This window comes from Columba livia, chromosome 11 (assembly GCF_036013475.1).
Source record: "Columba livia isolate bColLiv1 breed racing homer chromosome 11, bColLiv1.pat.W.v2, whole genome shotgun sequence".
Taxonomy (NCBI): Eukaryota; Metazoa; Chordata; class Aves; order Columbiformes; family Columbidae; genus Columba; species Columba livia.
The window spans coordinates 21,156,077-21,171,337 of NC_088612.1; the positions used below are offsets into that span (position 1 = coordinate 21,156,077).

The 15,261-nt window shown below is 54.8% G+C and overlaps 2 protein-coding genes across 4 annotated transcripts in view; one reads left to right on the forward strand and one right to left on the reverse strand.

Moving 5' to 3' along the window:
• The window catches only part of SORD (sorbitol dehydrogenase), a 42,564-nt gene that overhangs the window by 13,009 nt on the left and 14,294 nt on the right, over positions 1-15,261 (forward strand). For 2 of the 3 annotated variants that reach the window (XM_065076338.1, XM_065076339.1), the window contains exons 7-9: positions 2,606-2,781; positions 3,538-3,659; positions 5,630-6,773. In XM_065076338.1, the coding sequence (XP_064932410.1) occupies positions 2,606-2,781; positions 3,538-3,659; positions 5,630-5,795 (464 nt within the window). In that variant the 3' untranslated portion in view covers positions 5,796-6,773. Of the gene's footprint in view, positions 1-2,605; positions 2,782-3,537; positions 3,660-5,629; positions 6,774-15,261 lie in introns of those variants that run through there. The other variant, XM_065076337.1, reaches the window with a different exon arrangement.
• The window catches only part of DUOX2 (dual oxidase 2), a 29,604-nt gene continuing 21,495 nt past the window's right edge, over positions 7,153-15,261 (reverse strand). The window contains exons 19-34 of the mRNA XM_065076336.1: positions 15,013-15,238; positions 14,255-14,348; positions 13,524-13,699; positions 13,225-13,285; positions 13,022-13,114; positions 12,367-12,545; positions 11,328-11,558; positions 10,708-10,807; positions 10,545-10,594; positions 10,338-10,465; positions 10,003-10,156; positions 9,269-9,501; positions 8,880-9,038; positions 8,574-8,729; positions 8,363-8,491; positions 7,153-7,966 (exon numbers count right to left, since the gene is read on the reverse strand). Coding sequence (XP_064932408.1) covers positions 7,844-7,966; positions 8,363-8,491; positions 8,574-8,729; positions 8,880-9,038; positions 9,269-9,501; positions 10,003-10,156; positions 10,338-10,465; positions 10,545-10,594; positions 10,708-10,807; positions 11,328-11,558; positions 12,367-12,545; positions 13,022-13,114; positions 13,225-13,285; positions 13,524-13,699; positions 14,255-14,348; positions 15,013-15,238 — 2,292 coding nt within the window. The 3' untranslated portion in view covers positions 7,153-7,843. The remainder of the gene's footprint in view (positions 7,967-8,362; positions 8,492-8,573; positions 8,730-8,879; positions 9,039-9,268; positions 9,502-10,002; positions 10,157-10,337; positions 10,466-10,544; positions 10,595-10,707; positions 10,808-11,327; positions 11,559-12,366; positions 12,546-13,021; positions 13,115-13,224; positions 13,286-13,523; positions 13,700-14,254; positions 14,349-15,012; positions 15,239-15,261) is intronic.

The following is a 15,261-nucleotide window of genomic DNA, read 5'->3' on the forward strand; positions in this document are numbered from 1 at the left end:
TTATGGGCAACCTTCTCCTGTCCTTCTGCCTGTGGACGTCACTGAAAAACTGCTTTTCTCCTTACGAGCTCATAAAAGAGCAGCCTTAATCACCAGCAAGTGAAGGGACAGTTTGGGTGTTCGTATGGCAGTGTTGGGATGTCTCGCCTCGCTCTGTCACTAAAAGTGCTTAGTAATTCCTGCTTAAGGGAAACTTCGCCTTGCGTTGTCTCAGTGAGAAGTCCTGGGTGCTGGTGTCTCCAGAAACCCTGGAAGTCAAGGTCAGGGAAGATGAATAACTGGACATAGTTCAGCTCCTTTGTGGAAAAAGATCAACATAGAAAGTGTGAGAGCTTCCAGAGTATTTGCCTGTTAAGTTGGCTTATAAACCATCACGAGAAGCTTAAGTGTAATAACTTCCATGGGAGCGGAGATACAAGAACTCTTAATCTGGCAGCCAAAACTTTAATTAGCTCCAAGCAGCCAGGAAGTGAAAACAAATTTCTGCCTAGAGGCGAGATGCAACCTTTAATTGTATAACAGACGAGTTTCCCAAGAGCAGTGTGGGTTTCAGCCACAGTGAGGGTGCAAATCCAAACAACTCAGTCCTTCTTGAGACTCACAAGTGTCTGGAGCTCTAAACGACGTGGTGACCTTCTCATTTGATAATGTGCAGATCTGTCTGCTTCGTTAAGTGATTCATTAGGCCAGGTGTACCAAGGTGGTAGCACAGTTGGGTCTGATGGTGTTGCTGCCGCGTCCTGTGTGCCTTTCCAGCCCCAGGATGTCCTACCCGAGCAGGTCAGCAAACCAGAGGGCAACTATAGTTGAGATGTGGAGTTCTGCTGCCTGAGAGCAGCTTTTGTGGCCTGGCAGGACAGCCTGTCTCTCCTGTTGCTCCAAGACACTTGTGTCTGGATGTATTTCTGCCAGAGAGCATAAAATACATTAGTGAGTGGGCAGATAGTACAGACGGCTGAATCCAGCGGTATCTGCTGCTCACGGGTGTTGTGAGCAGGGGACGTCGTGGGGAGTTTGGCGTGTGGTGGGAGCGCTGTGGTCTCCTCGCTGCACACGGAGATTTGGGAGACAGCAGCCACCAGGTAGAAGTGCTTCTCAGCTCTTCAGGTGCTTCAGAAATAGCAGCTCTTGTGCCTTCGGAGGTCTCTGGGTGCAACTCTGCCCGCAAAGACCTTGCAAACAATAACCTGAGGCTCAGAGCTCTGGAGGGACAGAAGTGACTCGCATCTCCTGCAGCCACAGGGAGCAGAACCCACGTCGAGGCTTCCGGGGTGACGCTGCCCTCAACTTTTCAGCCTTGGCTTTCTCTCCTTCGCTTGCGTTTTATGACTCTTTGTTCTCACTTCTTGAAGCTCCCTCCACAGACCTCCTGGGTGCTCATCTCGCTGGGTGTCCCCTCAGACGGCATCCCAACCTCTCCTGCTGCTGGCGGGGCACATCCATCACCCATCCCGGTGGTGAAGAGCATCACATTCGCGGTGCGGTGGGCAGGGCAGGTCCTCTGGCCTGGCTTCCTCCTGGCGCTGAGTCAGAGCGGCTCATGTCGGAGCAGCGGCATTGCCCTCCTCCTCTTTTCCCTTAATATTTCCCCCTACGCCCACCTTTAACTTCCCTGAAGACCGTGGGAGCAGTATTTTCTTTGCAGTGAGTATGCTGTGCATCCTGGAAGCAAGTATGGCCTTGGCAAAGCATGATTTTCCAAGTCTTCAAGTCTAGGAGACATTGCCCACCCTTCAGTCTTGGTTCTAGGACATCTTGGCTGTTAGTATACATCCTCCTTTGATCTGAACATCTTTATGAGTGCCAGCACACTGTAGACCAGACAGCTCATGATCTGCTCTCATCTGGTACCGTTAGAAGCGAAATGGCCGTGCTAACGATCCTCTGAGCCCGACGTCTCCAGTCTGAAAGGCTCCTTGGTCTTGTGCTGTGTGTAGCCAGGTCATTTCTGAGCATCGGGGTGTAAAATCAAAGCAACCTTGTCTCTGCCTGGTGCCCTTTGGATCATAAAATTTCAGTTGGAAGAGACCCTTAAGATCATCAAGTCCAACCATAACCTAGATCTCCCTAGATGTATAACCAATGTTCTCATAGAAGACACCCCTTGGGTCTAGCAGTGACAGTTGTTCCTCCCCTTGGACGTTGCTTTGCATGGTGCAGGTTTTGTCTGTGAGTTTAAGCTCTTTGAATCACACCCCCAAGCTTCGGCATCTCCCAAGTCTTTGAGTTGTCCCCATCACTTGTCCTTTTCTGCCTGTCGGGAAAAGCAGGCAGGTCTCCTCCCTGCCCTGCGTGAGTTTGAGGGAGGGAGCTTAGACCCTTTCTTTCCTCTCCTGGTTATAGCTGTGAACGCGTGCTCAGACCCCAGATCAATGTGCTTCCATCAGGGCCCCTCGATGGTGTCCTGCCTACTTTGGTCTGGGTGGTCTAGATAAATTTTTGAGAATGTACTAGTGGGCTGGAGCTTTCCATCTTCTCCTACCATGTAACGAATTCTCTCTTCTCTCCTGAGATAGGTGAGAGCTGGTCCCCCAAGCAGGTGGCTCTGTTGAGATAGGAAGCAGATTGCAGGCTCCAGCTCTTGCCTTGTTTTGTCTTTCCCCAGATTTATCCGCCTCTCGCCTGCAAAAAGCCAAGGAGGTGGGGGCGGATTTCACCATCCAGGTGACGACCGAGACCCCGCAGGAGGTGGCCTCCAAGGTGGAGGCTCTGCTGGGCTGCATGCCCGAGATGACGGTGGAGTGCACCGGGGTGCAGGCCTGCATCCAGACTGGCATCTACGTGAGTACCGCTCGGCCCCGGGGCGCAGCAGCGACGCGCGTCCTTTCTGCGGTGAACGGCAAGTTATTTCCCTCCCCTAGCGCTTCGTTTCACTGAGAGAAGGTGCTCATTAGACGACAAATGAAGAGAGGGAATTAAAGAGTTAACGCCTTTGCAGATGGCGAGGAATAGTTGTCTGAATTGATGCTCAAGTGCTTTACCACTTAGCAGAGACCACAGTGAAACCCAAGCTCGGCTGCGCCACCGTGTCTGGCAGCTGGAACAAGTAGGGCAGCAGCTTCCATTACATTGAAGTTATGTCAAAATAAAGAGAATAATTAAGAAAATTAGTGCCGGCAGGTGATGCAAGCAATTGAGGAGGGGGTGTCTTGCTGTCATGGAGGATGTGGAGAAGGTAGCACAGAGTTTCACAGAGAAAGGACAGGAGACAAATGGGACAAGCTGCAAAAAGAGACATTCCAGTGGAGCATTGGGCTCTTGGTTTTAAATCTCTCCCACTGAAATCTGGAAGTACTTTTTGTACTCCTGAGTGCGAGTTGTTTATCAGAATGAGATTTAGATACCAAAACCCTTCAGGGACTTTTGAAAGATTGCTTTTTAAGCCTTATTTATTGCATGTTTCAGGCTTAGGGCCTCCTGACAACATCCTGCCTCTCCCCAGCTTCTCCACTGCACCCTGGACAGCCCGTTACAGCCTCAAAGTGTGACTTGATTTTATTGCAAAATAAAGCATATATCTGTGTGTTTGTTCTCCAGGCCACCCGTTCTGGTGGGACCTTGGTGCTGGTGGGGCTGGGGCCTGAGATGGTGACGTTGCCCGTGGTGAACGCGGCCGTGCGGGAAGTCGACATCCGGGGGATCTTCCGCTACTGCAACACGTGAGTCTCCTGCGAGGTGGCCTGATGTGTCTCCAGCTCTGGCCTTGGGGTATTCTTGCTTTCCACAAGGAGAGAGGTCGCAGAAAAGGCTGGTTTTCCATATAGTGGGTTGAACCCCATGTCACTCTGTGATCCCAGCACTGCGGTGCAGGCAGCGTGATGGATACGTCTTGCATTTTTCCCTGGAAGAGCCTTGACCACCGCAGAGCTGTCCAGTTGGGTTGTCCCGCTGTCCTATTTCAACGCAGCATTTGGTGCAAACAAAAGGCCCAACAAACCCTTAATCTGCTGTAAGCAAGCAGGCCAGAATGATTTAAAAATTGTCAGTAGTATTTATGCCTTCAACTCATGTCCTGTAGAAAGGGCAGGCTGGGTGCTGGGGGTTTTGGAGGAGACATTTCTGGATATATCCGGAGCTGGTGTGAAGGTGTGTGTGCTCTGTGCGGATTGCTGAGCCGCACGGCTCGAGCACAGGTGGATATTTTAGCGTAATGAGAGCTGGTCTTGCCTGAAGGAAGGAAAAGCTCAGCTGTTCCCTCCTTGGTCTTGTTCTCCTTGGGCAGAGCCAGCGTTGCGCCCTCGCAGCCTGGTTCCTCGTGTCTTCAGAGCTGTAGTTTCTCCCTTGCAGAGCAGGAATCTCCACTTAGTGCGTAGAGGTTGTTTTCCAGTGAGGATTTGTGAGGCGCAGTCAAGCTCTTTCTTAAGGAAGTGCTGGAGTCACCATCCCTGGAGGGTTGGACAGACAGAGATGAGGTTCTCAGGACATGGGGCAGTGCTGGGGTGGGTTATGGTTGGACTCGATGATCTCGATGGTCTTTTCCAACCAAAATAATTTTATTCTATTCTGCTCTAAAATGACAAATGTCTTTAAGTAGGTGGTTTGGAAATTAGATTAGCTGCTGCATCCCTTTGTATCCCTATCACTCTAATTTGGCCCATTCAAGTGGAGCAATGAGGTGACCAAATCGCATGAGGCTCAGCCCAAGCCGAGGCTGGAAGCTGATCAAGGTTATTTCTTTCTTCTCCCTGCACCGAGGTGGTGAGTTTGGACTCCACAGCGATCAGTCTGCAAAGGAGGGGGCAGGACAAGAGCAGCACAGCAGTTTTATTTTTTGTTCGATGCTTCAGTTGTTACCCATGATTTTCACTCATTTGGAGGGTGAAGCAGCTCCAGATCTCTGCGTGTGGCAGTGCCTCCCGCCTCAGTGCCCAGCAGCACAAAGCAGTTGGCTTGTCCCGCCTCCCACAGAATCCCAGAATGTCAGGGGTTGAAGGGCCCTGGAAAGCTCATCCAGTGCAATCCCCCCATGGAGCAGGAACACCCAGATGAGGTTACACAGGAAGGTGTCCAGGCGGGTTGGAATGTCTGCACAGAAGGAGACTCCACAACCCCCCTGGGCAGCCTGGGCCAGGCTCTGCCACCCTCACCCCAAACAAGTTTCTTCTCATCTTTCAGTGGAACCTCCTGTGTTCCAGTTTGCACCCATTGCCCCTTGTCCTGTCACTGGTTGTCACCAGAAGAGCCTGGCTCCATCCTCCTGACACTCCCCCTTTCCATATTGATCCCCAGGAATGAGTCCCCCCTCAGTGTCCTCTTGTCCAGCTCCAGAGCCCCAGCTCCCTCAGCCTTTCCTCACACGGGAGATGCTCCACTCCCTTCAGCATCTTGGTGGCTGCGCTGGACTCTCTGCAGCAGTTCCCTGTCCTGCTGGAACTGAGGGGCCACAGCTGGACACAATATTCCAGGTGTGGTCTCCCCAGGGCAGAGCAGAGGGGCAGGAGAACCTCTCTGACCTACTGACCACCCCCTTCTAACCCACCCCAGGTACCATTGGCTTCCTGGCCACAAAAACTCCCCTTGGTTTCCCTTGCTGTGGAAATCACTGTTACAAAGCCAGGCTCCTCTGTGCTCTTTCCTTGGGGTGCCAAACTGGCGACTTCTCTCACCTCCCACTCTGTTCCCCTGGCAGGTGGCCGGTGGCCATTGCTCTGCTGGCATCCAAGCGGATCAACGTGAAGCCCTTGGTCACCCACCGCTTCCCCCTGGAAAAGGCCCTGGAGGCCTTTGAGACCACCAGGAGGGGTGAGGGGATCAAAGTCATGCTGAAGTGTGACCCCACTGACCACAACCCTTGAGCCACCACCGTCCCGGCCCCGTCCCCACCATGCTGCCTGCGCAGGACGCCGAGCAAGAGGCCACCGGATGCCGATGTCTGGCTGTTGCGTGTTTACACCGTCACCTTATGCAGGCACAGCTTTGTAATAGAGCTAAAAAATCAAACCATAATAAGGGTGAATGGCACTGAGGGGTAGATACATTGTTAGGGTACTAACAGGTAACTAGAAATCAGAAGATTTGAATCAAAGTGCTGCTGTTTGTTTAGACGATGGTTCACATCGTTGGCTCTCCTCTGGCGGACCCAGAAGAGCCTGGTTCTCTCTGCATCAGGCAGAGCCGCCTGTGTGTCCGTCTGGACGTGCTGCGGGAGGCGTCACCGGGCGTGGGGTGACGGGAGGACGGAGATGCTGGCACTCCGCCTTCCCACCCAGCTCTGGGGAGCCCAGTGTGAACCCTGCGCTTTCCAGTCGCCCCGTCCCTCGGGGATGCTCAGGGGCTGCACAGCCCCTAGAACAAAGCCTTGCACGTTCAGGTCGTTCTCTCTGTGCTCTTTGCAAACAGCAGAGTGTGAGCCCAGAGCTTTTTTGGAGGAGACATCTGGAGGCCAGCTGGGACTGTATCTGCTCCATGCGGGGCAGCGAGGATCTGCAGAGCTTCACTGGGGGGTGTGTGCGGGTAACTGAGGCAGAGAGCCCTGTCCCGTGTGGCTCCCTGTGAGGCTGGGGGCACAGCTCGCTTTTTAGCGTGTGGGGAAGCGCAGGTGAGAAGGTAAGGGACAGCATCACTCAAAGGTTTTACCACTGCAAACAAATTACAACTTTGGGGGAATATCAGAGCTTCCTGCTGAGTTTGTGAGCCAAGAACCAGGTACTAGTGAAGTAGCAGGTTGCACATAATAAAATCTCATCTTTAATTATGGTTAATTTTAACACCGGGAGATCAGTCCCTTTCTTGGGCCGGTACTGAACTTTCCTCAATAAATGCTGCCTACCTGCTGTGTTTGTGTTTGTTCAAGTGTGGGTGGGTGGTTTGAAGGGGTCTCTGACTTTAGGGACCCTGCGGACCCCTGGGCTGAGGGTTGCAGATGAGCTCAATGCTGGCAGCACTGTGAATCCTTAAATGACCCAGCTGCTTGTAAATCAAAGCCTGTGTTTATTGCAGACGTGACTAAGTTCATCTTGGCAGAGGTAGGGCCCTGCGAGTCTGCTCAGACGTAACCCAGGGGAACTCCCCGGAGCAGCAAAGTGGAGTAAACAGGGTTGTGAGCGTGTCAGCCCGAGCAGGTAAAACCAACTCAGAGCAAGGCCAGCACTGTGCCACAAGGCTGGCAAGGCTCCAGGTCACCAAAACACAACCGCCAGAAGCGAGAAAATGTTTTAAAACTTCAATCAGCTTTATTTAAGCTCAATCACAGCATGCGAGAGCAGCAGCCCAGCGATGCAAAGCCAGGCCTTGGTTAAACAAACCCCAGTGATCCCTGATCTAAGTGTGATGCTGCTGAAAGAAGCCAAGGACCACCTGTGCAAAGCCAGGGAAGGCTTGGAGTGCTAACGAGCAGGCACTAGTGAGCGTGTTAGTGAAGCTGAGTTTCAAAACAAGGGATGGTGGGGAGCTCTCTGACTCCTCACCCCAAGTGCAGGTCCCCCAGATTGCTGTGAATTGGGGGGTGCAGGCACCGGGCTGTTCCCCAAAGCCACTCAGAGCCGTTCCCCATGTAACCCAGGCTCTGACTTGGGGCTAATGTGCTAGAGCCAGGCTTGACTCAAACACCGGCTTTTCCGGACTGGGACGTGTCAGCCCGACCCTGGTGTGGGGCTGCAGGGGTGCATGGGGGCAGCAGGATGCTTGGGGTCACACCATGGCCGTGCGGGGTGATGCTGGGATGGCAGCGCTGTGCTGGTGCACCCCGAGCTGGTCTCAGCATCCCAGCTCAGCCATGGGTGGGTTTCTCCTGGGGGTGGGAGCCCAGGACCGTGACCACCTGGAGAATTGTCACACAGGCGCTGGGGTGGAACACACGTTTTCAATGACTGCAGCCCGGGGGGTGAAACAGCACGGGGCAGGGTCAGAAATTCTCATAGTGATGCGCAAAGTAGGTCTGGTCCTTCTTGTTCAGCTGCCGACAAGCCTTCTCCACGCTCTTGGTCATCCCGGGCGGGCCGCAGCTGAACACCCCGATCTTCTGCACCTGGGGAAGAAGCAACCAAAGGGCTCAAACCTCACAGCACCAGCTCCCCCCCAGCCCAGCTCCCCTTGGCCCTGTGCCCTCCAGCAGCTTTGGGCCCAGATGATGGCTCTGGCCTGGTCTGAGGAGGCTTTTGGGGAGGTTGTCACCTCCCCATGGAGCTGCTGGGGCCATGGAGGAAGGATGGGACCACCCAGGGTCCCTGCCAGCGCCAGGGGGCATCGCTGAGTCTTGCAGCTCATCCCAGCTCCGGAGGCAAAGTGGGGTTCATGCCTCTCCTGACCTACCCTTGGTGCAGATGCCACCAAGGTCTCCAGGGCCAGGAGGACAGTTTGGGACCAGCTCCAGTCCTCCAGACTGGTGGGTGAGTGTCCCCCCCATCCCCAGCCAAGCACTGACCTCGGGGTGCACCTCCTGCAGCGAGTCGAAGAAGGGGACGAAGGGAGGGCGCCCGAAATGGGTGATGGAGCGCAGCCCCGTGAACAGGCTCTTGTTCAGCACCTTCTGGAAGTGCCGCTCGCAGATGTACTGCAAGACACCAGTGCGTGTCAGGTGGCCCAGCATGGCCCAGCATGCCGTGGCAGCCTTCCCAGTGGGTGGCCAGGCTCACCAGCATGGTGGTGCGCAGGTCAAACTTCTCGGCCAGCTGCGTGATGTAGATGTGCACAGAGACCAGGTCGTTCCCGTCCGCCTCCTCCACCTCGCGGATGATGTCCGCCAGCCACTCGAACTGCCGCTGCGTGCGCGTCACCCAGATGAAGTAGATCTGCGGCACACGGGGACGAGGCTCAGCATGGAGCTGGCACGTCCATGGGGCTCCTTCCCAGCTGGGTCACGGGGAATTTTGCCCCCAACAAGGCCACAGCAGCAGGAGGCAACCGGGGAGGGCTCTTGTCCTCCAGATGCTTCCTCTTACCTTCTTACACAGCAGCTTGGAGCTGATGGATGACTTGAAGACCAGGTCCTTGAGGATGGACGCAAAGGGCGTCACCCCGATGCCTCCTCCCACCAGCACCGACACCTCGAACTTGTTCCACTCCTGGTGGCCCTCGCCAAAAGGCCCATCCAGATAGAGCTGGAAGGGGGACAGCTGTCAGCAGAGCATCTCCCTCCTCCACTTGCCCACGGCTTGGCCTCTTTCAAGGCTGGAGAAGCACCACGGGCTGGGCACAACCCATTGCTCTTGGGCTTGGGTCACAGAATCACAGACTGGTTGGGGTTGGAAGGGGCCTCTGGAGATCATTCAGTCCAACCCGCTGCTTTCACCCAGAACAGATGTCCCCGGAGGAGCAGCGTGGGGCTCACCTTGGGCATCTTGCCGATGAGCGCCAGGCTCTCCGGGGAGTAGAGCTCCCGCAGGCGCGTGGTCCAGGGCCCCGCGGCTCGGATGTGCAGGCTCAGTGTGTCCTCGTGTGGCGCCGAGGTCAGGGTGAAGGGGTGGTACTCGGTGGTGCCCAGGGCCACACAGGCAATGCGCACCCACTGCCCCGACTTGTACTCAAAGTCCTGCGGCCGCTGGAACCGCAGGTGAGTGACACCTGGCGGGACGGGGATGGGGACGTTGTTAAGGTGGAGAAATGGAGTGTTGGACAGGAAAAGCTGGGGAGATGAGTGGGCTCAAGGAAAGATGGAGCTGTGCACAGGGCGGGTGGGATGGGGCTTGGGGACAAGGCGTGGAGCTCAGGGATCAGGGTGCTGGAGAGGCTGTGATGGGCCACAGCCCTGGGGCCAAACAGGTCTTCTGGGCAGCTAACCAATCCCCGTGGGTGATGGCCCAAGCTCTGTGCCTCAGTTTCCCTGTCTGGGGGGAAGGGGTGGCACAGAAGACTCTTGCCATGCAGAAGTGCTGCAAAGGCATTGGGGCAACATACAGCTAATGCTTGGAGATGCCAGCCTGACCCACCAGCATGTGTGAGGACATTTCCTGGTGCCAGGGTCACCCACTTGCCACCCGGTTTGGGATCCGCTGCCACCCCGTGCTGGCAGGGCCGGCTGCTGTGTCCCCTGCACTGCTGCAGCCCACGTGGAGGACGCGGTACCTGAGGGCAGCAGCTCGGCTTTCACCACGCTGATCTCCACCTTCTTCCTGCTCAGGCTGAGCAGCTTGTCCGCGCCGTAGATGAGCGCCGGGATGATGAAGTAGACGTAGAAGCGGGGCTGCTGGATCAGTGCGTAGCTGCCGTGGATGATGACCTGGGCGGGGAGCAGCCGCCATCAGCACCACACTCAGCCCAACAAGCCACCACTCTGTCTGACTTGGTGGCAGCTCGGCAGCAGCCAGGACTGCGGCCACCAGCTCCTTTGGTGACCAGGCTGCCCCCTGGGCTTGTGATGCATTGGCCACCAATCCACCCTCCCAACCCAAAGGGTTTACCAGGACGTAGAGCAGCACGTAGAGATGGTGGGTGATCCAGAAGCCCTGGAAGCTGACACGTCGGAAGTGGTGGGTGGCGAACACGTACATCACGGCCAGGATGACCAGCAGCAGCACTCCGGTCATGCCTGCCAGAGAAGAGGTTGGGAGGTCTCAGCAGGGATCACATGGGCTCCATCTGGACATAGGCAGGGCAGGTGGTCTCACCTGGAATCGTTTGGAAGAACCACCAGTAATACTTCTGTGGGAGCTGTGACCTGGAGAAGGACAAGAGGCTGCAGCATGGAGTGGCCAGAGAAAACTCCTGGTTTCCACTTCCACTCCCATCCATGCTCAGGACACTCTGGATGGTGTTTTAGAAGTCACCTACCCATCGTCTGTAAAGACACTGGAAAAGAGGCAGGACAACACGCTGAGGGGCGTGACTGAGAAGATGTAGACGTTCACTATGTGACCTGCAGTGTGGAGCACTGGAAGAGAAAAGCAGGAGAGAAAAGCAGCACTGTTGGTGTGGGTGGAGATGTGGCAGATCCTGCTGATGCGTTGGTCTCTTCTCCTGAGTAGCAAGTGACAGGATGAGAAGAAACGGCCTCAATTTGCACTGGGGAGGTTGAGGTTGGATTTTGGGAACAATTTCTTCCCCAAAGGGCTGTGGGGCATTGGAACAGGCTGCCCAGGGCAGTGCTGGAGTCACCATCCCTGGAGGGTTGGACAGACGGAGATGAGGTTCTCAGGGACATGGGGTAGTGCTAGAGTTAGGCTGTGATTGGGCTCTATGATCTTAAGGGTCTCTTCCAAGCAGAACGATTCTATGATTCCACGTGCCAGGGACCTGGCAATTCCTCCTCCTCTCTGGTGCAAAACATCTGTGTCTCTCCGCACTCCATATGGGCCTTCAAGAGTCTGCCTGGTCCTGCTGTGCCATGATGGGCTGGTCCCCCTGCTTCAGCTGTGGTTCACGGGCCATGCATCCCCCAGCAGCCCACCTACCTGAGAAGATCAGGGCGGCCATGGCAATCCAGCGGTGGAAGTCCACGGCGGCGTCGAAGGGGATGTAGTGGTTGAGGAAGGTCTCCCGCAGGACAGTGATGAGGTTGCGGCACATGGTGAGCAGGATGTAGGAGTACATGAAGGAGATGCAGGCAGCCGATCCCCGGGAGATGATGATCCCCACAAAGGTGGTCTGTGCGATTCCAGTGCTGGGGGATGCGAAGGCATAGTCTGGGGAAAGAGAGAGGAGAAGACATCAATGTGGTCAGCGTCGAAGGCCATGACCCTTCCTGCAACAAGGGGACAGCCACCTGTGCAGCTCTACCATGAAACGGTCACCAGGGATAGGGCTGTGTGGGGACAGGGGCACGATTCGCTGTGTCAGACACCCCAGAGCTGCTGGTGACAGGGTCTCCTTGGAGGTCAAGGGAGGTGATTGTCCTCCTCTGTGAAACTGCACCTTGGTACAGTGTCCTCAGCTGGGCATCCCAGTATGAGACGTGTCAAACGGGAACAAGTCCAGTGGAGGCCACCAGGATGGGTGGGAGTTGGAGGATGTTGCATAAGGGAAAGGCTGAAGGAAATGGGCTTGTTCAGGCTGGAGGAGACTGGTTGGGGAAGACCCTGTCACTGTCTGCAACAACTTAACAGGTGTTCCAGAGAGGAGAGAGCCAAAGTCTTCCTCAGAGATGCACAGCGAAAGGATGAGAGGCAACAGCATGACTTTCACTGAAGGAAATTCAGGTTTAGAGGATGGTAAAAACTAGCACAAGCCCAACGAGGTGTGGTGGGATCTCCAACCTCAGACCTCTACAAACCTTCTCTAATTATGGCCTTCAGTAGCCTGATTCAGCTGTGAAATTGGCCTTGCATTGGACCAGAGGCTTCCAGAGGTCCCTTCCAACCTCCGCAACCCTTTGGTTATTCCAGGGAGGACCAGCCCTGTTGCCCAAAGCTGAGCCGGGACCTTTCACAGCCCAGCATGCCCTACGCAAGCGGCAGCTTTGAGGAGCCAGGCCTGCTCTGGCTGGGCACTCACAGTAGGCTCTTTCCACAAATACACCGGCGGTGATAGCCGAGAAGAGGACCACGCAGACAATATGGCGCCGATAATTCTCAATGAAGCGCTTGAACTCCTGGATCTTCTGCTGGATTTTGTTCCGCTCGTACTTCTTCCGTTGCGCTTCAGTGTATAAATGCAGTTGGTACTGGTTCACCCTGGGAAAAAGAGGAGGGATGGTGTCATCTCAAAGTTATGGCCCAGGCCACGCTGCCCAGGTTTGGGTCTTCATCCTGGTGGCCACCTCTGCGGACCGGTGACAGCGGTGACGTGCAGGGCATGGTGTCAGCGGGTGATCTCAGGTCATCCTGCAGGCTGGAGCACTTTTGAAAGCCAATAGCAAACATGCAGATAGTGACTCATAAATGAAACAGTAGATAAGAACTATAAAGGATAATTTTCATAGTGATATTGAACTGATTGCGGGTTAGGGAAAGGTCCTTGGAGCTACTAAGGCAAACCAGGATGTTCTGGCCATGGGTAACAACCACTTCACTGGTTCCTTCCTGCACATCACCCAGACCCATCACCCTACAGCACCGTCCTCGCTGAGGTGACTTGGAGATATGAGGAACAGCAACCAGGCTGGACCGAACCCGAGCAGCGTGCCCAGCGAGAAGAGGACATTACTCACTTTCTGCCTGGTCTCCTCCTCAGCTCTTGCCCTTCTTGCTCCACGTAGTGACTCACATTGTCCAGGTTTGGGTCTTTCTCCTCTGAGATGGTCCTGTTGGACACAGAGCTACATCTAGCCCAAAGCTGTACCTGCAGGAAGGGCTTTGGCAGCATTGTCCCCATTTCCCCGTATATAGCAGCAGCAGCAAGAGGAGAGCTTACTCTTTCTTTTTTATGAAGGAGACGCGGTTGTGCAGGTTTTGCTTGAGCTCCTCGGGGACACCTTTCAGGAGCAAAAAGGACAAAGAGCCGTTTTATTTAGAGTCTGTGAGATGCAGTGGACAATGTTTGGGCAGGATTGGGGTGGGGGGAGGCTCGGAGAGAACCCAAACATGTTGTACATGGAGCGACAGCTGATGCCCCATTACTGCAGCTGGGCTGGAGGGATTGATGGGACACGATTTGGGTGCTGCCCATCACCTCCAGCCCTGCAGGGCCTGCGGTGACCCTGTGCACCTGACCTTTGAGGCAGAGATGGGTGAGACGAAGCTCTGTGTCGTGGTCCCGCAGCATGTAGTGGAAATCCTCCCATGTCAGCTCATCCCTGTCCTCAAAGCCTGAGGCCCGAAACATGGACTCGGTCACCTGCTCCGCCTGCTCTCTTGTCAGGCAGTTGTTGGAGATCTCAATGAAGGACCTGGAGCAAGGAGGGGAGATGGGACCACAGCCTGAGTCCTTCACATCACAGAATCACAGAATCCCAGACTGGTTGGGGTTGGAGGGGGTCTGGAGATCATCCAGTCCAACCCCCCTGCTCACGCAGGGTCACAGAGCAGATCACACAGGTGGGTCCAGGCGGGTTGGAATGTCTCAGAGCAGGAGACTCCACACCCGCTCTGGGCAGCCTGGGCCAGGCTCTGGCACCTCCCAGCAAACAAGTTTCTCCTCATGTTCAGATGGAGCCTCCTGTGATTCAGTCTGTGCCCGTTGCCCCTCACCCTGGCGTTGGGCACCACTGAACAGAGTCTGGTCCATCCTCTGACACCCACCCTGAGATATTTATAAGCAAAATAACCCAGGGCAGAGCCCCAGACCAATTTCATAGGAGAAATGGTCTCTTGGTTGCGCATGCTGAACCCGTGGGCTCTCCCACAGCACCCTTGGGGAACTAAGCACAGAATCTGGAGCTGCTTTTGGAGACATCTCTGTTTACAGACACTGTGAAAACATCTCGAGAAATGAGGAGAAGTACCTGAGCATCCTCAGGAACTCCTTCTTGGAGAGGAACCCGTTCTCATCAATGTCATACATCCTGAACATCACCTTGGACTTCTCCTCTGGGGACCCTGGAGGGGAGGGAAAGAGGCGAAGTAAGAACAAGATCCTGTTTTCACTGGCAAAAGTGCTTTCAAACATTGTCTTTGAGAGTCTGGGTCTGCAGCAAAGTCTCACCCAGCTCCGAGAAGACTGAGATCACACGGCTGAGCGCACCGTGAACAGTGGGAACAGCCTCTGCTTGGCCTCCTCAAGTGCAAGGTGAAAAATCAGGTAGATACTGATGCTTTCTTGGGCATTATTTTTCACACTCAAAATGGGGTTTTGCACAGTGATGATTTTTCTGGGAGCTCCTTTGATAAAATCTGGCATTCACCACTTCCATATATGAACCTGCTTTCCCAGTGGTCATTTAGGGGGGATCAAATGTGATGTCTGATACGGCTGTTTTGTCTTTCAAGGACAGGATGCATGATCCATTCAGAAGACTTGTCCATGGCGGTGACAGATCAGTAAATCACTGCTCTGAGATGGCTCCCCTCATGGACAGTCTTACAGAAAACATAATTACATTGTCACAGCCCCATAATTCAAGTTGAAGCTGTCCTAAGTGAAGGGGATTTTAATCTGTAGAAGTGTCTACAGGTTAACCTGCTGGATGTATCTTGTCCTTCACTCTGCTGGTGGCATTGCCAGGACTTGGGGCAAGAGATGAAGGCCAGCTCCAGCTCTCACCTTTCATGAAGACCACCAAGATGTCCAGGAACTCCCGGAAGGAGATGTAGCCGTTGCCATCTTTGTCGGCCAGGGAGAACATGGAGTCCACAAACATGGAGTGGGCTTTGAGGCCCAGGGCCTCGGCAAACTCAGCCCTGCTCAGCTCACACGTCAGGGACTCCTTGGCCTTCTGTGGAGATTCGAAGTTGAGCTCCCCGGCATCGGACCTATCGATTTCCAGCACCTGCAGGTTGTGTCCCACAAAAG